This window comes from Epinephelus lanceolatus, chromosome 15 (assembly GCF_041903045.1).
Source record: "Epinephelus lanceolatus isolate andai-2023 chromosome 15, ASM4190304v1, whole genome shotgun sequence".
Taxonomy (NCBI): Eukaryota; Metazoa; Chordata; class Actinopteri; order Perciformes; family Serranidae; genus Epinephelus; species Epinephelus lanceolatus.
The window spans coordinates 36,328,082-36,349,926 of NC_135748.1; the positions used below are offsets into that span (position 1 = coordinate 36,328,082).

At 39.8% G+C, this 21,845-nt stretch overlaps 1 protein-coding gene across 1 annotated transcript in view; it reads right to left on the reverse strand.

The window, feature by feature from the left end:
- Positions 1 to 5,383: 5,383 nt before the first annotated feature.
- The window catches only part of galnt16 (UDP-N-acetyl-alpha-D-galactosamine:polypeptide N-acetylgalactosaminyltransferase 16), a 66,203-nt gene continuing 49,741 nt past the window's right edge, over positions 5,384 to 21,845 (reverse strand). Inside the window, exons 10-15 of the mRNA XM_033643021.2 lie at positions 20,228 to 20,354; positions 18,031 to 18,123; positions 17,148 to 17,231; positions 15,030 to 15,156; positions 11,520 to 11,636; positions 5,384 to 6,274 (exon numbers count right to left, since the gene is read on the reverse strand). Coding sequence (XP_033498912.1) covers positions 6,131 to 6,274; positions 11,520 to 11,636; positions 15,030 to 15,156; positions 17,148 to 17,231; positions 18,031 to 18,123; positions 20,228 to 20,354 — 692 coding nt within the window. The 3' untranslated portion in view covers positions 5,384 to 6,130. The remainder of the gene's footprint in view (positions 6,275 to 11,519; positions 11,637 to 15,029; positions 15,157 to 17,147; positions 17,232 to 18,030; positions 18,124 to 20,227; positions 20,355 to 21,845) is intronic.

Here is a 21,845-nt window from a genome sequence, read left to right on the forward strand (position 1 = left end):
GAGACTCAACCAAACTTCCTCCTTAGCAACGGACCGCCCCCGCGCGACCTCATTGGCCGGCGCGTGCAGAGTGGAGGTGATCGATAGACGGCAGCGCAGCCTGTGTCACACCGGACTGTTACTGCATGTTTAAACCAGGAGACTTATCACTGTGAGGGAAACATCAGATGCTACAAATACTTTCAATAGCTTAAATAGCTGAGCTGTGACCTGCTGATAGAGTCCAGCTTGAAAACCTTTATGGTTGTCCTATTTTGGAATTAGGACAAATGCCACTGTGTTCCTTTGATAAAGAGATGTCAGGATGGAAGTTGACCTCTCTGTCCCACCTCCATGCACACTTTAAAGCACATATATATAATCCCATGCAATATGTATCTGAGTCTCCAGCAGTAGCAGGAGAAGCACAGGTGTAGATTTCAGGGGGGACACGACCCCCTCTTACTATTTAGAGAATTTGTCCCAGCCCCGATAAAACTATGAAAGCAGCAGAGAACTTTTATTCTGACAAACTTAAAGACATTTTCATCATAAATTGACGCAGACAAAGATACACTAAAACAGAGGACCCACAAACCTTTGTCTTTCAGGTTCCAAACATTTGTCTCTTTTACTATTTATATAACTTATTGGTCCTATCTGCCTTTTTCACACTATCTTGTAACTTTATACTGTGTGTTTATGTAACTGGTGGACTCTAGTGTTGTCTCAGTTGTGTTGATATGAAGAGGCCCAGAATGTGGTTATCTTTGGAGGCGATCTTTGTTTACTCCTGACAACAGACAACAAAAGCTAAAAACACAATCCTCCATCAAATTCGAGCATATAAACTCGAGCCCCTGTCCCATAGAGTAGAGACACCTCTTTATAGGTGGGGTACCTCCAAAGGTGAGCACAGGGGGACAGAAACTGAGTATCAAGGCCTGAGTGTGTCAGGTAATAACGAATGAAACAAATTTTGTGTAATTATAATACTTAATATTACAAATGTACATTTGACTTTGTTACACATTTTACTACTGTATAATTGACCCTGTTACATGTATACCTTTGTAATGATGTATTGTGTCTTTGTTTGAGAGAAGCTGAAGACAAATTTCCACTGAGGTTGACAATGAAGTTTGTCTATCTATCTATCAATCTATCTATCGATCTATCTATCTACAGAGGTGAAAGAAATACTCACATTTTTTACTTTATATACTGCAGGGACAGCGTTAGGCTTTACCTAAAATAATACATGATAATTTATTAGTTGATTTATATTGTGTATTAATAATATTAACCTACAAATTAATGTGTGTCTACAGTCAAATAAATATAGTGGAGTCAAAAGTAGAATATTTCCCTCTGCAATGTGGTGCAGCAGAAGTAAATTGGAAATATAAGATCCTTAAGTATAGTACAAGTACCTCAAAACTGTACTTAAGTACAGTACATGAGTAAATGTACTTAGTTACATTTCACCACTGGATCTTAATACATAGGTATTGAAACAAATAATTGTTTACCAGTCAAAGTCTGGCATTTAAAAGTATAATAATAGAAAGTCCAACAGCTAAATGTACGTGAAGTATCGAAAGTAAAAGTATTCCATGCCCCCCATGAGTGTTGACGTTATTTATATCATTTAAAAATATATCATTATTACTGCTGCATCAATGTGCTCTGAAAACAACATGGTACTTTTGTATTTGGTTGAGATGGAGCTAGATTTAACGTTAGTTGTAATCTAAAACAATAAAAATGCATCAACATTTATGTTTAAGTTGACATTAAGTTGATCTTTGTGTGTAAAAATCAAAATGCACAGAGTAACTTGTGACTAACACTGTGAAATTAAGCGTAAAAAATAGGATTTCTCCTCTCTGAAATCCCTCTAGAGTTTTAGAAGTATAACGTAGCATAACTACTCATCGTAATGCCCAGCTTAAGTAAGAGGAGTGTGTGAGTTAATATACTTCTTTACATGTTGCCTCTGCTGTGAAGCACCTGACCCATTCTTCATTATATTCTCTATCTGTCTGATATGCAAATACACCCGGTCAGAGAGGGAACTCTGTGGGACACCACAGTCTCACTTATATCCTTCCTGTTTTACATGAGGTCATTAAAGTCGTCTTCTTCTTGTCTCTTGGTTAGTTTTGATCTGTGGCCATGTTCCACTGACCAACACTCGCGGTGCTGTGTTTAAAAACGGATTTTTAAAAAAAATATTTATTGTCATTTACCCTTTTGTTCTCCCCCACCCCCCTCTCCTCCCCTGATGATGAAACCTCGGCCCCCTTTAAAGGCCACAAGTTTATCAGCATTAACCTGCATTCCTCACATAGCTGTGGAGCTTACTGGGCTGCAGCGGGGAAGGTTACAAAACCAGAGTAAGAGAGAAAAAACTAACAAAGTTGTCAAGCCGGTTATGCTGACAAATGTCATGCCAATGTATTTCATTGCAGCCACACACACACACACACACACACACACACACACAGACACACACACACACACACACACACACACACACACACACACAGTCTCTATCTTCCTTTTACAACCACTCTCCTTTTATTCTTAACTATCTTAAGTCCAATCTTCTTTATGACTCGTCTTTTACACCAGGTCTTCATCCATCACCTGTCAAGGTCAGAGTCTCTAAATGTTGCTGAGGAGCCTCTCATGTATCTGTGAGGACATTCTGCCCCCCTGTGGTCAATATGTGTAAACTCAGCTACACAGCTGGTGCACACACACACACCTGTTTTCACTCACTGTGCTTAATTACACCTCACTTATTTCCCTGCATTGATTTTGTCACTTCATCATATGTTACCCATTTAAAATCTGTTCTCATGACATGATTGAACTCGTCAGTGTTAGAAGACGTACTGAGTTCTGTCACTTTCGTAATAGTACTAATAAAACAGTGTAGAAACACTTCGCCACATGTTAAAGTCCTGCACTCAAAATTTTACCTGAGTAGAAGAACAAAAGTGTTGGTAGGATGCTAACATAGTATGCTGAGACTTCATTGAGCAGGGGTGTCAAACTCATTTAAGTTCATGGGCCACACACAGCCCAGTTTAATCTCAACTGGGCCACACACCAGTAAAACCATTTTATATTAATCTATAACCAACAATCTCTCCCCTCTTCTAGTGTAAATAAGTGCATTCTGTAAATGGTTGCTCATTTATGAAACAGACGATGAACAGCCTGAGATGTCTAAAAGAAAATTAAGTGCAGTTATGCTTATGCAGTTTGTATAACAGCAATGTCAAATGTGTTCTGCTGTACGGATCAGAGAGTTGGCGAGTGCTCAAAACAGATCTGATGAGAGTGGAAGCCTTTCACACTGGACACCTCAGGTGAATATGCCAGATCTTCTGACCAAACAAAATCTCCTTCAACTGTACAAGAAAACAGGTAGCCGGAGCATCACCAAGGAAATCACACACAGACGTTTGAGATGTCTAGGACGTGCTAAGAATGGAACAGGGTTGGATCACGAAAGTCGCCTTAAGATGGACACCATCAGGCAAAAGAAAACCTGGAAGGCCCAAAACCACCTAGCGCAGAACTGTGACACTGGAGTTGGAAATTATGAACATGTCATGCGGAGAGGCGCAACATGCTGCCAAGGATCGAATACAATGGAAAGAGTTAAGTGAAGCCCACAGAAGATGAAGAGGAGTAAGTAAGTACTGAAGCTGCTGATAGACGATATTCTTCACAGTGTTAAATATCTAGTTCAATATGACCAGAATGAGTAATCATTGTTTTCTGGTCAGGGTGGAAAAGCCTCTGAGCAGCATTTTACATGAAGTAGGATTCTCACTTTTTAACTTGCTCCTGAAACAGGGGTGCAAAGTAATCCAGTGGGTCATATTGGACCCTTTGGCAGGCTGGTTTCTGGCCCGCAGATCATAAGGCTGACACCATGCTTTTAGAGTTATCCTGCAATAAACATAAGTTTAGAATAGGTGAAGAGTTTGACCTGTTGGTAGCACTGAATTCAAAGTCAGTAAACTAAAGTTTGTGCCACTTTTAATGGCGATTCATATAATAGACGAGGTAGACGGAGAGTTGAAATATGTGTCAGACCAACAGACTAACCTTTCGACACCACCAGCATTTCAAACACAAAGCTAAAATATTTATAATGTTCTTTATTAGATTGTTGAAATACTTGTTGAATAAACGTCTCGAAGTGGATGGGGTGGTAGTACCTCAGTCTATAGGGACTTGGATTAGGAACCATAGGGTTGCTGGTTCACGTTCCTGTACGGACCAAGTATGGAGCATGGACTGGCAGCTGCAGAGGTGCCAGTTTGCCCTTGAGGGTGCTGCCGAGGTGCCCCTCAGTAAAGCACTGTATCCCCAACTGTTCCATGAGCAGCCCCCCCCCCACTCTGACATCTCTCCATTTAATGCACATGTAGGTCCTGTTTGTGCTTGTGTGTGTATTTCAGACCTGTGTGTAAATAACAGCAGAGTGAGAAATTGAATTTCCCCTCAGGATTAATAAAGTATATCCTCTTCTTCTTAAATATTTAGTATGTATTTGTAATGAACCAGGATTTCTGTACATTCGGATTGTTAACAAGTGTGTTTGTTGTTTAAAAACATAAAATTTAATATTGATTTTTATTTTGTTTTAATTTTTGTTTTCTGTTCAGTTAGTTAGTTTTCAGTTTATTTTTTGTTGTTTAAAAATGTTTAGTATTCGTTCAGTTTGTATCAGTATTATTATTTTAAATGGACCTGCACTTTCACGGCGCCTTTCTAGTCTTATGACCACTCAAAGTGCTTTTTACACGAGTCACATTCACCCATTCCCACATAAATTCAAACATGGGTGACCGAGGCTACCGTGTAGGTGCCACCTGCTCCTCAGTTTTTAACACACTCACACAACAATGGAACAGCCACTGGACGCATTTTGAGGTTCAGTATCTTGTTCCAGGACACTTCGAGATGCAGACTGGAGGAGCCGGGGATTGAACTACCTATCATCCGATTAATGGACGACCTGCTCTACCTTCTGAGCCACAGCTGCCAAAATAATATGGGCAGTATTTGTAAGGGGCAAGATTTAATAAATTCAGAATAAGTATAACATATAAAACACAACACTTTGAAAAGGTAACTCACAGTCATGTAGACGTCCCAGTCTCAATACATAATCGCACCAGTGCCTCCTTGTGCATGTTGTGTTGACAAGTGGCCGAAGACATTTCCTATATTTACATTTTATTTTAATTATATTTGTAAGTCTACAATATTGTTTAGCTTAGTTCTATTTTAGTCACACCTAGTCTTTAGTTCATTTATAGTTTACTATAATAACCTTGACTCCATCTCATTTTGTAAATAACTGGAGCGATAATTCCTTTGTTACCACATTTTATTTCTCAAACAACATATAGAGTACTTGACACAAAAACCAGGCCATTATCTGCTTCAAATATTTACATAAAACTTTGTAGAGAGACAGAAAATAAAACATTCTTTGGGTCTGACCATGCAAAACAATAAATAATGTTCCTGACGGTGCTTTGCATGGTGCTTTCAAGACTGCTGTTCTGCAATTAAAGAGACAAAAAATAAAAGCTCAGGTTTTAGTTGGCTATACATAAAGCTGCCCCGGTCCACACGGTCACCAGACATGCCTCAACCTAAGACTAGGCAACAAGACAAGCAGTGACTCTGACTCAGAGTAGCTGCGGCCCACCTCAACACAGTTGCTGCAGTGTGCGCTCACTTGTGTTGAGGCGATCCGCACTACTCTGATTTTAAGGAATTGTTGACCAGGATAGATACAGAAATGAAAAAGTGAAATGTGCAACAGTTTTCAGTGAAAAGCTTAGATTACGTAGAAGAACTGCAGTATCCTCGGAGGATGGAGCACTGTACACAAAGGACCTCGGATGTTTCACACAACAAGGCCTTAAAATGTTTTCTCCTGTCGCCAGTGAGCAGGAGCTTGAAGTTGACATCACAAAAGTACAGTTCTCACTCCTTTCATCCCTCAGCAAGGCGACAGACAGTGTGCAGACGTGATCCCCATGAGTCCCTCTGCAGGTCGGGTCCAGAATCCGCTCCTCCCTCTGCCTCGTCCCCGTCACGCCGTGGCTCAGGTGATAATCTGTGGCTCCCAGGTCTGGCTGGCCACCTGGGCGCGACACTGCGTGATGACCGGAGGGCCCGACGGGGCCTGGCTGTCCAGGCACAGGCCGCTGACCATGTGCTGTAGAGCTGTGCCTTTAGGCTTCCACTTCTGCAGAGGGAGGAAACAAAAAACAGAGAGACATGAATTCATCTCTGTCAGTTAGTTCGACAGAGAGCGCAGACATTTCTTCTCTGGTCTGTGTTTTTCTCTGATCATAAATGATGTGTATCAGCACAGGAGGTTCATGTTAGTAGTGAGTAATGGACTGAATCAGACCTGGATAACAGTATTCACATGAATGATTGACTCGCTGCTCTCACAGTGGAAAAATCACAGTAGAGCCAGCTGTAGTCACGGCAGCCTGAAGAAACTACTTGTTGTCACTGATAAAATATTCTGTATGCCATTTATTACTCAGCTTAACGACGGTGGAACGTAACTCTGTACGTTTACAGTATCTGTAGTACTTTACCTTTCTATTTCCATACTCCTTCATACTTGTATCACTAAAAAGGAAAAATTCTTCTTACTCCTTTGCAGTTAAGTTTTAGTCATTAATTACTGTACAAATTAAGATTTATTGTTACAAAATATAAATAATATGCAAATACACAAAATAATCATACAGTGGTAGACAGACATAAAAAACAGTTAACTAAAGGAAGCATGAAAACTGAAATATTATATGATTTAATTTACACGTCCAAAAAGAACTGAGAGGAAGTACAAACTTATTTATTCCCACCTCTTCTCCATATATCAATTATAGTCAATTATGTATCTCCCCATCAGTATAAAGCTGTACAATAATTAATTCTCCTACTTTAATATATTTAATTAATTACCAATAATATTTGTCTTATAGCAAGAAGTAAAATAGTTACAAAAATACTTACAAAATAAATATAAATATATACCATATTCAAAAAATAATCTCATCTTTATATCCTTATCCAATAGGAACAGTGTGAGTACTACACGTGGGTGTAGGTGCGTTTGAGTTATAGCCCGACTGTTACCAGAGTTTTTAAAGCAGATACTGATCTCCATATACAAACAGAGAGATTTTACAGCTGAAAAATTGACTGTACTTGTTGATGCTCTCTGTTGGACAAACTCTGACTGTTTCTAAATGACCTCAAACCAGTGTGGCCTTTATGTAACTGCATTTTCATGTTACTTATTGACAAACTTTCACACTGATACAAATTAGGGTTACAACAGTATGAGTTGCAACGCTTTTCTTAAAAAAACCTATAAAATCAATCAGTCTTCGTCGTCTCTGTGCAGCGCTTTGCATCAGTACAACAGTGATGTCATCGCTAAAATATGATAACAAATGACTCTCTCTGTCCCAGCTACACATATAAATAAATAAAACTGACACCATAAAAGCGGAGTTAAACGGTTTCTAATAACCAGATTTTTGCAGCTGAGCCCTCTGTCCTTTGGATTCTTCATCGTTGGTTCAGAAACACAAACAGACCCTGAAGAGTTCATTGGGGGGACCGGATCAATAACTGTTTTATTTATTCATCTCATGTGTTAACATTTATTTTTTGTTAAAACTGTGATCTCAATATTGACCAAAAATAATTGTGACAATGATTTTTGCAACAATCTCATCATATAATTAAATATATGACAGACTGGCTGTATATGTGTGTGTGTGTGTGTGTGTGTGTGTGTGTGTGTGTGTGTGAATATTTGTGTGTACATCTCATTAACAGTTGTTTTTTTTAATGTGCAGGCCAATAAATATATTAATTAATATCTGTGATGGAATATTTTTACACTTAGTTGCCAGTTTATTAGGGACAGCTAGGCAGAACTAAAGCCCTCTAACTGTCCATTTTATGATGATTTCGGCTGCAGTTTGTGGTGCTGTTGAATTGTATTAGTTGTCAGTTTATTAGGCACACACTGAGCTAAAACTGAGTGTGTCCTGCAGTACGACTACTTACAGAAGGATCTGTAAAGGCCCCAGGCTCATGTGATCACCCTCTCTTTTTTATTGTTGTACTTTCTCCTAATACGTATTTATGCTCATCAATAAATCACTTACACTCCTTCAGCCTCCTACAAATCCCTCACAGGACACTGATGAGGACACAAATGTAACATTCCTGCTTACAAACACATCACTTTATGATTTTGTTTGTAACATGATTTACTCTGAGTAACAGAGTCAGCTGGATTCCTTTGATTCTCCATAAATCTAATATTCTTTTCAACAGAGCGTCCCCAGGGTCCAGTCGCTGTGTGTTAAAGTGCCGCAGCAAGTTCGGGAGAGGGAGTAATGTAAAGAGTAAAGAGAGGAAGAAAGTGAGCTCCCCATAAACAGGCTGTCCATAAATCAGCAGCTTTAAGTGATTCCTTTTTTAACTTGCTGATTAAATAGTCAGAGCTGAACTTAAGGGAACAGCAGAGCGAGAGTGCCAAGTGCAGATTCCTGGAGCCATATGGAGGCTTATCAAAGTGGTGAGAGGTGAATGAGAGGTTAATCTTAAAATCCCAGAGGAGAGAGAGTGTGTCTGTGTATACATGTGTGTGTGTGACATAGTGTAAACATGAACTGTTATATGTGCCTGGTGTGTATTTAATTGTGTGTGCATGTTTGTGCAACAGAGACGAAGAGGGAATGAAATATCAGAGTTAAAACATTAAAGGGACAGACTCTTACCTGTAGTGCTATTTATTGATCTAGATAGTTTTGGTGTGAGTTGTCGAGTGTTGGAGATATCAGCCGTAGAGATGCCTGCCTTCTCTCCAATATAATGGAACTAGATGGCACTCAGCTTGTGGTGCTCAAAGCGACAAAAAAATAAATTTGAAAAACTCAACAGCAATGTCTGTTTCCAGAAATCATGACCCTGGAGGAGCCCTTCTGCGCAGAGTTTGGATGCTCTCTCTGTGTCAGCGTGGGTTTCCTCCAGGTGCTCCAGCTTCCTCCCACAGTCCAAAGACATGCAGGTTAATTGGTGACTCTAAATTGTCCGTAGGTGTGAATGTGAGTGTGAATGGTTGTTTGTCTCTATGTGTCAGCCCTGTGATAGTCTGGTAACCTGTCCAAAGTGAACCCTGCCTCTCACCCAATGCCAGCTGGGATAGGCTCCAGCTTAGGATGAGCGGTTACAGAAAATGAATGAATGAATGAACTACACCCACCAACTAATCCACTGCGCAGAAGGAAGCGTGCATTTACTGCAAGCTCACCTAGCACCACTGAGCTAGCTAACGTTACAGCTCAGTAAAGGAGGTTTAGATCCGTTACAACTCAACCTCGATGTTTAGACCTATAATAATACCTAGATACTGAACCCTAAGGTGGTGCATATTCAGTCCAGTGGAATTGCATGCCTAGGTTACCTCTGCGGTATCTCACACTGGCTTCACATGTGAGTTCCCGCTCAGCCCATAGACTTTAAATTTTGATGATGTCACAGCTTTTTAAATCACTTTTCTCAGCTTCAGGAAAGTGTTATAAATATAAAACCTCCATGGATCAAAAATTTGCAAAAAAAAAAAAAGATTCATAATTGACCTTGTTTGCTCTTGGAGGTGTCCTGTCAGCATTTTTACAAACTTTTTTTTTTTTACAATGGTGGTCTATGGGAAAAATGCTTTTGAGGCCACAGGGGAATTTATTGCTGCAATACCGTGTGTGACCACTGTAAAAAACAAACTGGAAGCAAGGCTGAGCGGTTTTCCTGGAGGCCTGGCTGTCACGAGCACGAACCTCTTGACCATGAGTTGACTGATGCTTCCGTCTGTGCGATGATACGGGTGTAGTTCGGTAGAAATAAAATAGTTCCTACATGAAACTGCTCACAACAGGGTCTGTGGATTATCTTGAGTAACTGGCTCATGATTTTCTCAAAAAGGATATTGCTGTTTATATTTTTCAGGCACTTTAAGCACCAGTGCTATCCGGCTCCAAAATATTGGAGAGGAGGCAGACATCTCTGCGGCTGATATCTCTGGAACTCACACCGAAACGATCTAGATTGATTAATAGCACTGCAGACAAGAGGAAAAATGTGTAGTTTTAATTTTGGGCTGAGAGGTCCCTTTAGTAACAGTAATTTGTACATTAAGTGTTCATGTTATGTGACATGAACTTGAGGTTCGACTGGTATTTGTGGTGAAGCTGCAGAGTTTTTTAGTGTTTTTAAATATGGCCAATTCATGCCAAGTATTTCATTACATTGATCCTTATTGGCCAGACTTCTGAAGCAACGTTTAGACCGGCGACGGGGAATACACTGCAGCGAAACCCAAACTAATGAAATTCTTTCAGGATTAGATTAAGAATTTATATATATATAAAAAACTGAGAATTTCAATAAAACATTAATGCTGAGACAATAAAATGTTGTAAAGCCGTTCCAGGCTGTTTCATGCAGCAGTGATCAGGGGAAAGCCTCTGTTATATTGGTGATGGATAACCTGACTGAAAAATATCCAACACTGAATAATGAGGACGACATCATCATTCTTTGGTTTTACATATTTCCCTTTTTTCTTTAAAAAAAAAAAAGGGGCCATCACCACTTGTCGCTCCAAGAGTTAATCACTCCAGTACTCTAAGAGTAAAGTCAAAAACACAAGTATTTTTTCCTTTCTTGGGGATTAAAGCGTCAGGACAAAGAGGCCAAACGTCTCCCACAGCAAGAACGGGTTGCTTGTTGATGGGCAGGTCTCCAGAGAACTCTCAAAGGATTGCGATGGGCCTGCAGAGAGATGAGAGGATGGCCTGGCAAGGGTCCCGCGCGCTCACACACATGGTTCCAGTTAATAACTCCCTCTTCGATGCCATAAATCAACCGTGAAGCCAAAGTCCACATGGGACGTGCATGTTTGACATTCACAAAGGGGAAAACGAGGAAGGAAAAGGGTGTGGTCTGAAGTTATGGGAGCGCTTGTTCTACTGCATCTATAAAATCAACTGCTCTTCTTTGGCCCGAGCCGCAGTAAGGTCACTCAGATCATCTCCTGGCATCATCATCGTCACTATCATCATCAGCAGGAAGGCTGCTCTGCATCTGTCCTGGAACCACCTCTTACTTCTGAATCTTTCGTGTCTGCGTTCGACACTGTGAGTGGCACTTCGAGGACAAATGAACTGCTACATTCCAAAATGAGATAACCATTTGGAAAAACTGAGACCTGCTGTTGAAATGACTGATAGTGCGAGATTAAAGCAAATTCCACTTTCTTTTGTTAACCCTTCGTTAACACAGTAACTTCACAGATTAAAATCTTGTTGATAAAAGAAACTAAATGACACTTTCTTTCTCTTTAGATCCACTGTGGAACTTAAAAACACTTAAAATCCCACAGTTACTTTTACCTGTCTGGGCTCTTTTGCATTGCAGGGCTCCATCTTGACCTTTGACCCTGCTGTGAAGGCTGAGATGGCCAGGCAGAGGTCCTGCTGCCGGAGCAGTGGCTCTATTAGCTCCCATCTCTGCAAAACACAGAAAAAAATATAACTGTAGTGACTGCTATCATCGTAATGAAAACATAAAAAGGTTCCTGCAGCTTAAGGCAAATAAGATTCAGGACTTTTTCAATGCCACACGGAATGAAGACTAATTTTACAATAACCAAAATTAAAAACAACCAAAAAACCCCCAAAACATGAACCGACATCAATGACTTAGGGTTAGGGACATTTTCCCCCAAATGTTCATTGTAATATAAAACACATTTATTTTGTTCCAGTTAAAGAGTTGGGTGATCTGCTTTAAATGATGGAAAACAACAAAACAGAAATGCTTTCTAGGCATGGTGGAGACGAGGGTGGGACAGCACTGGGAACACTCGGCACATGTTGGCGGGTTTTCTTGGTTATTTTGTGTTTCTCACTCTGCATGTTGGATTCCACTCCCTTGATTCTCATCATGAAGGGTTTGAAAAACTTGTGAAATCTTGGTTAAATATCCAATTTTTGTTTAATCTGCACTTCCCACGTCGACCAGGGTACAGTGACAGCCATCGACCAGAGAGTGGATCCTCTGCTCTGAAGTCCAGTTCAGACCAAAGATTCACAATGAGACAAAACCGTTTTAGAATCTTGCAGAGAAAAGTTGCAGCGTTGTGAACTGGCTGTCTGAGCTCGACTCAAGCTGGCTGATGGTGTCACCTGAAACTCAGCTGGTCAAAATGCTGGCGGCTGGTTTTAGAAAAAGATGACGTAAAGCTAATCACCTGTTTCTACAGCCAATCAGTATTTATTATGAATACAGTCCATCTGATGCTAGCTTTGTTTTTCACCGTTTCATCACTACTACAAATGCAGCTGTAGCCAGTATTTTACTATCCTCATTCAGATTTTAAGAAGCTACAAATTATATTCAGCCACAAAATAAACCTGAAAAGCTGCAAATCAGAACAGAGGTACAGAGAGTTGTTGCATAGAGATGATACACCGTCTCATCTAGTTGCACTGGTGTGACTCAGCAGGTTTTTAGGACATTGCAGAACGGTGCAGTGCAAGTAGTTGTCTGTTTCAACTCGTCTCATCACGAATCTTTGGTCTGAACTGGGCTTATTATGAGTGTTGTTGGTTTTACTATCATGATCTGCCTGACATTAATGCAAGAAGCATTCGGTAAATTAATTAAAAAAATAAATAAATAAAAGATGTTACTGATTATTTTGAGAGTCTACAATGCAAAATCAGAAAGACGATTCATAAAATCCTATTTCCCATGTCCCAAACATTTTTGAGACTTTCTAAAGATTGATTTTAGACATTTTAATACCAATTATGGCCTTATTTTTAGATCGTTAAATTCAATGCTCTTTCAAGACTTTAAGGATTCACAGGAACCCTGAGACATGTTTGTGTTCAAAAATATCTTAAAAAAAAAAAAAGGTTTAAAAGTTTCCAGCTACGTGCTACTCAGAGGTTACAACTGCAGACATTTAACCTTACTCGCTTACAGATTTCTGCAGCTATCATTCACAAACCACAACTGATTTAAAGACATGTGGCCTCAAAGTGACAACCTTGGCTGAGAGTACTTCCTGGAGAGGGGAGAACTGTTCCAAGTCTTTCTCACAATCAGTGGAACCATATTTCTTTGTCAGCAACGTACTCTTGGATCTTTTTGTATCACCACTAAACTTTAGCACCTGTCTCTGTAAGCACCTGCCTGAAAAAGCCTAGTCTGCACTGATTGGTCAGTGTTTCTGGGTCCTTCTTATCTTGGCATCTCTGCACCATCATTGCAGGCGGGGAATGAATGTAATGGAGAATAGCAGCACTTTCTTTATCTTTAGATCTTTTTTGCGTTTCTGCTTTATTTGATAATAACATAAAGAAAAGGCAAGGGAAAGAGAGGGGATGTCCAAGCTGGACTTGAACCTAGGTTGCTGCAGTAGGGACTTAGTCATAATGATGACAAAGTCCCTACTGCAGCACTTTCTAATTAAAAAAAATCCCCAATAAAAGCTTCTAAACCCAAACCTTCATAACTGGACATGTTCCAGCAGGAATACAATCCAAAATCAGGAAGAAATGAACAAGACCAGCACCAAAGATGACATGTTCCCCTGATGTTAGCACATAGCCACATGTAGCAGTGTACTTGCAGCCAGGAAATGACTGTGATGGAGTACAGCGGCACTTTCAACTGTAAAAAAAAAATCACCAATAAAAGCTTCTAAACCAAAATCCCCATAACCGGACATGTTCCTGCAGGAATATGATCCAAAACTGGGGAGAAATTCACAACAACCGTACCGAAGATTAAATGTTTCCCTGATGTTAGCACGTAGCCACATGTAGCAGTGTACCTGCAGCTGGGAAATGTCTGTAATAGAGTATACTTTCGACTGTACAAAAAAAACAAACCCAAAAAAAAAACCACACCAATAAAAATTTCCTCAAAATCTTCATAACTGGACATATTCCCGCTGGAATATGATCAGAAATTGGGTAGAAATGAACAACCGCAACCAAGATTAAATATTTCCCTGACTTTGGTGTTTAGCCACATGTAGCACTGTACTTGCATCCAGGAAATGACTGTAATGGAGTAAAGCGGCAATTTCAGCTGTTAAAAAAAATCACCAGTAAATACCTTTAAATCAAAATCTTTGTAACTGGACATGTTCCCCCAGTAATATGAACCAAAAATGGGAAGAATTTAACAGCAACTGCATCCAAGATTACATGCTTCCCTGACGTTAGCATGTAGTCACATGTAGCAGTGTACTTGCAGCTGGGAAATGACTGTTTCGGAGTAGAGCGGCACTTTCAACTATGAAAAAATCACCAATAAAAGCTTCTAAACCAAAATCTCCATAACTGGACAAGGTACCCAAAGGAATATGATCCAAAATAGGGGAGAAATTAAAACAACCGTACCAAAGATTAAATGTTTCCCTGATGTTAGCATGTAGCTACACGTAGTGGGGTATGTTGTAAACACTTGCAATAAGATGCCTGGAGCAGATGACCATATGGACGGTTTCAAACTTGGCAACATAAACATTTTAAATAGGTCCAAGTGTATTTCCTGTTGGAATGTTTCTTAATGCTGTTGCTGACAGTAAGTAAAGCTGTTGCCCCTGGCAACAGAAGAGCAATGAAACGGTCTACAAAGAAATATTTCATGAGCTGACGTCAGCTTGTCTTGAAAGTAGAAAAAAACGTAGGATTAAAAACGCTCCGGAGATTTTTGCTCACAGGAATTACTTTCACATACCTTTACCTCATTATCTGAAACTTGGGCCACGTTTAATATGAACATCTGTCATTTCAACATTATATTTAGAAAATTAGAAAAAGCATAATAGGTCCCCTTTAAGTGTACAACCCACAGTCTCCCCCTGGTGGCAGAGTCCTGACCTGCGACTGCGGCCTGTTGGCTCCAATGCCCCTGCACTCTGCCAGGCCGAGGCCGTCTGTCCCACGGGTCTCCAGACACAAACCTCCTTGTTTCAGCACACTGGACACCGCTTCCTGCTCAGGGACCCTGAGGGAGCCATTGACAGAGCAGAGAGGGAGAGAGGCCAATGAAAGGTCTTATTACGACAATAAAGAACAGATGGATTGTATTGACTGGCTTCCCTGTTGAGTAATTGAATCGCACCACTAAGTAATGCGCCCTATTACAACATGTTCTTATGAAAATATACAATTACGATTTGAGAAACCACAGTTGTTTGGAAGCATGACACGAAGCAGATAGAGCCTGAGAGGTGGGGACTGAGCTGGTGGGATACACGCTGACACCACACTCAGCTTTTCCCATCCAAATCAGATATATTTAGATTATTGGTTCTGAACTTGGGGGTCATAACAGCCCCAAGGACTCAGAGATTATTTCAGATTTACACGTGTGGGAAGAGGAAATTTTGACCACAATAATTTTAGTCTTTTTTTTTTCTCAGAGCCTTTTTTTCTTTTGAAATGAAGGCTGAAAATCATTTCTACCCCATTTCAGCCTCAAATAATCAATCAAAGAAACACAGCCAAACACAATAGTATTTTCCATTTGTTGGTTTCTAATGGTGTTTGGAAGGAAACGTTGGCCTTCCTTGGCGTTAAATAACAGACACACAAAATAATAAATAATAACCGTTTTATAATAGTCATGGGTCAGGCATTTCCACTCAAAAATTTAACTTGGATGTTTGAGGTTCAATATGTAGAGGGTTGTTTTCACACTCATCTGGTGAAGAGGGAAAGTGTCTCTATGATCACCTTAGTTTAAGACAGTGGTTTCCAACTGGTGGGCCGCAGGTCTATTCTGAATGGACTGCAAGTGACTTGCAAACTTGTCAAATTTGGAAAAACACACTTGATTCTGAAGTACAGTAAATTTCCAGCGCAGATCTTTCATTTTGAAGTGCCTTTTCCTGCTGTAGAGTGAGTGACCAATGGACAGATACTTAACAGAGATAGTAATCTAACTCTTTGACATGGCCAAACGTAAGTATGATGCTGATGTATTACACTGTGTGGACCTTGAATAAATGACTAAGAAGAAATTAGGACCCCGTGGCTGGACCACTTGGGAACCAGTGATTTAAAATGTGTATGTATATGATCACGAGTCTGTGACATCACAAGTAGTTTTTGAAGCAATCGTGGTTCAGTATGCAGCTTTCACAAGTGTGGTGTCGACACTTGAAGCCTCCAGCACACACGAATAGAATGGACTTTGTAGAGAAGTTGGATATATCTGAAATCCATCAGTTCAAAATGAAAATTATTTAAGGGTTTTGGAGTTTTTAATGAGATGAAGAAGTAAATGTAATTTTAAGAACTTTAAACAAGATAATAAAAGGAGTTGCAGATGACATTCAAAGCATTAATACAATGGCAAACACCTATATGCTATGTAAAGATTTGGCTGAGTAATGCTGTCCTGACCTGAGAATGAAGTCATGCTACCTCTGTGTGTGTGGTAATCCGAGCTTCTCTATCTGATGTTGTGGTAGACGGTCATGTGGCTCGTGCATGTTATGTGAGACCCTGTGTGTGTATCCCACTGGCTAGCTAATCGCGGCCACTCTGCACAGCACTCCTATGATGGTTACTGCTGATAACTCTGTCTTCACCCATGGTGGTGTCAATGAAGCATAGCACCACCACCCATCTCCAGTTCCCCTCCAGATATCAATGGCAGCTCTGTCAACACTGGTTATGGAGTTAGCACCGTTAGCTGATAGCCACCTCCAGGTTGAGAACCGTGTGCAGACAATCTGAATCAGACTCTGAATCAAAGTTGCACTCTAAATATCACATACAACTCCTTTGAACTTTATTGTGTGGAAAAACATTGTACACAAATCATCATTCAAAGCTTTCGAAGCTTGTATAAACTTGTATACATCCTAAAATATGTCTCCAGGGATTCTTTAACATTTCATGCCTCCATATAACAAGCTTTGTCATATAGCATGAATCAACCTGTTCGACATGACTGACAGTGACAGCAGCTCAGTTTGAGTGTCGTACCTCAGCTCAGGATAAACGTTCTCCATGTACCAGCGGAAAGGTTTGCAGTTCAGCTTCCGCCGCAGTGTCAGACGGTCTGCAATGCTACAAGAAAACACACAATGTAGAGACAGATCGAGGAGAGAGAATGGAGAGGAAAGGATGGGGAGACGAGAAAGTGAGATCCTGATGCAGAGAACTCAACTGAACCTGCAGACTCAACTAATGTGGATCTTATTAATAGAGCTGAACCAGAAATAACTTTACTGCTAATACCAGAGAGGGATTTCTGTAATCCACAACCACAGCACCAAGGGCTCTCTTGAGTTTATCTGCTGTTGGATTTTTGATACAAGTAGAATTTAGTCTAGTAATCTATTAGACAATCAACCCAACAACAACTGGCAACAATTTTGCTCCTTAGTTTATCATTTCATTTATTTTTTTTTAGTAAAAATGTCAATTGTTCTCTGGTTCCACTGCTGCTTGTCTTCGTCATATATGACAGTAAATTGAATGTTTATGGCTGTGCTAACCCACCTCAGGCTGTGGGAAGTTAAAATACACACTTTACACTGTTTTCTGATATTTTATAGATCAAAAGATTACTGATAAATCAAGAACAAAAACCCAAAATGAATTGACAATGAAAATACTTGTTAGTTTCAGCACTACATACAACTGTCCTTAAAACAGTGCACATAAGAAAATGGCAAATTAAAGAGCTCCTGGTTTATCACAAGAGTTTTTACGGCAACAAACGTCTGTAAATGAAATTACAGAACAGCTCTTTTATTGATCGCCTGACTGAAACGTTAAAGAATGAGTATAAAACATGGTATTTGAGATAAACACTGACTGCACTGTACAATGAGAGAAGAAGGTGACAGAATAATGGACAAACCTGCCAAAGGCCTTGCCCTGGGCTGACGGCCTTGCAGAGTAGTAGTACTGTTTATATTCGTCCATCCACACCTCAGCAGCCCGCCGGGTGTTCCTGCGCGGACACAGACACACAACAGCTGCTCAGACACAGTAATGACAGTGCTGCTGGCATTCCTGTAGGCAGCTCTAATGCCAGTGTCACACACACACAAGAGCCTTCAGACACCAAAAAAAATCCCCACATCTCCATCAGGAATTGCATCATGCCAAAAAGTGTATTTTCAAGTGAAGAAAAAAAGGCGTTATGTTTCAGAGCAGTCCGACTTGCAGCAGTATCTTTCAGAGCAGATATTTACACAAAACTACAGCAGTGTTTACAGCATAAGATGATATTTGTACAGTATACTGGTGTTAAACACTGTCAGGAGGGAATGGAACAAAACTAAAGAGGGAAACAAAATAAAGCCTCTAATCCAGCGATTCACAAGATTGTTATCATTTTTATTAACACTGTACTGTTGGGAACCAGCCAAGAAAACAAAACTTAAAGGAATACTTCACTCCAACATGATCATTTGTATATAAATTACTCATTTAGTGTTACACTGAATTCATTAAGAAAACATTTTTCTTGCATGTGTCCATGATGAACAAAGAATTCAAAAAAGAAAAATTCTCTGTTGATGAATTAAAGTCATAAGAGTCCACCTTAAAGAAAACCAATCAAAAGATCTGTTTACTAACTCTCACACAACTCATGCAGTATAATCCAAGTCTCATTTATCTACTCATATGCCCAAACAGACAGCCCTTTCCTACAGGGAACTGAACCAACAGTGAAACTTATCTATGTTCTCCTCAAAGCCAGACTCCATTGACAAAAACAGTAATTTTACCTCACTGAACACAGGAGCTGCTGTTCTACCACTGCCTCTTTCAGATAGTTTGTTTGTGTTATTGTGTGACTTTGGTGTTTCAAAGGGTTAGTTTGGATTCACCAAAGACATACAGTAACACAAACACACTAACTGATCGAGGCAGTGATAGATCAGCAGCTCCTGTGTTCAGCAAGGTAAAATTACTGTTTTTGTCAATGGAGTCTGGCTATAAAGAGAGCATCGATAAGTTTCACTTTTAATTAATGTTTTAGCAAAAATTATTGTTTTTGGGAAGTACTGAGCATGCGACCTGATAAATGAGACTTTGATTATACTGCACGAGTTGTGTGAGAGCTTGTAAACGGAGATTTTGATATAGTTTTGCTGTTGTTAAATGCAGACCCCATGAAAACAACTTGTTCTTCACAAATTCAGTGTAACACAGGGTGAGTAACTGATATACAACTGGTCATTTCAGGGGTGAAGTGTTCCTTTAACGTTATTTGTTCCGTATTTCATAGTAGTTAATTACTAGGTTAAAAATACAAATACAAAAACTCATCCTTTTCAAATAGCCTATTCAGTTTGACCTCGTCCATCTGCTATTTACTCTGTATTTTATTTCACTTTTGAAGATTTTTATGTTACTTGATCTCGTTGACTTAATTAATCTGTTGTTATTTTCTCTGTCCTTGCCTGGAAGGTGACCTTGAGTGTCTTGAAAGGCGCCTCTAAATGAAATGTATTATTAGTATAATTAAAAATACAAAAAAAGAGAAAAAACACTTGGGGGTCGGCCTGACAGTTTTTATGTACTTCTAAATGCTGACAGGTGGTGATGACAGACTTGTTGCCTTACCAACTGTAAACTCTACTGTTGTTAAAAGTCAGTCTGATGTTTCTGGCAGGTGTGACAGTGAGTGATGAACAAAAATGCTGCTCAGATTACACCTCGAAAGCCTTAAGCCTAGAATTATTATTCAGTTTTTGTTCCTAAATCATACTGTTTCCTTTAGAGCTGGAAATCTTTGCTGTCAGTGTCCTGGACAGTAAGGAGAACAATTTGAAGATGAGGAGTGAGTAGTTTAATATTTAATGTTACATGACGCCTGGGTGAAGATGTTCTGCAAACTTCTCAAAGTTCAGTTACTCATCTCTCATTGCCTGGTGAGGCTCTTCACTTCACACTGACTGAACTTCACTGAATCATGTGACACCTGAGATTTTTGACTGCTGACTGAAAGATTAACCGTCTTGGCAGTTGGTGAATTGTTTTGCGGTGTAACAACGCCGTGCAGCAGACTTCATGTCAGGTTTCTTACATATCAACCCACTCACTTGATGTAGGTGAGAGCGTTGCCTTCTGGGAAGTCGTACGGGTGCCGTTTCCTGAACACGTGACCCACACGGCTGCAGGGAAGAATCTCCAGGCTTCCTCCGCACATCCACACCCGGAAAGAAAGCTCTGCGGGAGGAGAGACACAGAGGTGAGGTCAAGTATGTGGGCAGGTAGTTGTCTGTCTGTCTGATCTGCATCAGACATCATTCCATGTTCACCTGATACATTTTTCCGACGCAGCAGATGGCTATAAGCTGTAAATCAGCAATATGAAAGCTGTTGTAGTGGATAATTTAATGCTCTGCTGCCTTGCATATTCCAAGGACACAATTGGTATTTCTGAGAGCGGGCTGCGGAGCCTCTGCAGCATCCAGAAGCATCTGCACTGGTCCAGAGCCAACACCATTAAATACAATGAAGACATTAAAACCTCCAGTTTCATCAGTTAAATTTGAGTTTTTATCATTATTTCCAAATACAGTAACATGTCATTAGAAACAGCAAGAATAAGCACTGCTTTCTTCATTCCTTTTTGTTCCTTACTCGTGATAGTGAGTTCAGAGAATGGAAAAAACATTGTTCTTGTAATTACTGTAAGTAAACTAATGCTCAGCTGCACGTGTGCTGACAAGGACCAGAAAGCGAGCACACATTACACCACTTTCAAAGTCTCTGCACTGGCTTCATATGTGCTTCAGAACTAATTTTAAGATTTTTTGTTAATGGTCTTAGTCCTTCCTATTTATCAGATTTGCTTTCATCATATGAACCCTCTAGATCCCTCAGGTCTGCCGCAGAGAGTGTCAGTGTCTTTAAAGACCAAACTCAAGACCTACCTTTTTGGCCGGGCTTTTTTAATTTTGTATTTATTATTATTATTATTATTATTATTATTATTATTATTATTATTGTGTATTTATCTATTTATTTATTCTTAATAATCTGTTTTTCTAGCTGACATATTCTTCTATTTTGTTACTTATTTATTTACTTATTTATTGACTGGTTTAAAATTGTTTTCTATTTTGAGTTTTTATCCTTCCTCTGGTGTTTCCCCACTTTGGATAGCATTTCCTCAGTTAGTCTTTACCATTACAGTCTTTGCTTTATGTGTGTGATTGATTGACTTGCTTCTGATTGGCTGCAGGGTGTCTAATATTTCCTGATACAGGACACTGACTAAGTAGTTCCAGTGAAACTACTAATTAATGCTCTGGCTCCTGCAACATGTTAACAAGCTCTCAAACATCTAAACACAACAATGAGTGATTTCAACTTTTCTTTTAACCTGTAACACACAACTCGCCAGACATAAACTGGACATCTGAACTTACTCATACTTTGTATCACATCAGCAATAATCTCACATCCCATCATTATTCGACTGGCTACTTCAGGCTGTGGCCAACAGTAACGTTACACGTGATGTAATGCCTGTTTGTGAGAATCTTAATATTGATTCTGGGACAATGATATGGTCAGATAGCTAGCCTTGATCTTAAACAGACTTTCATGTTATATTTACTGCTTGTCAGCCGTACACAGTGTTACTGACTTTGAATCTTGCTGGCATGATGTTAGCTTTCTGCCTCTATGAGCTGAGTGGACTTGAAATAT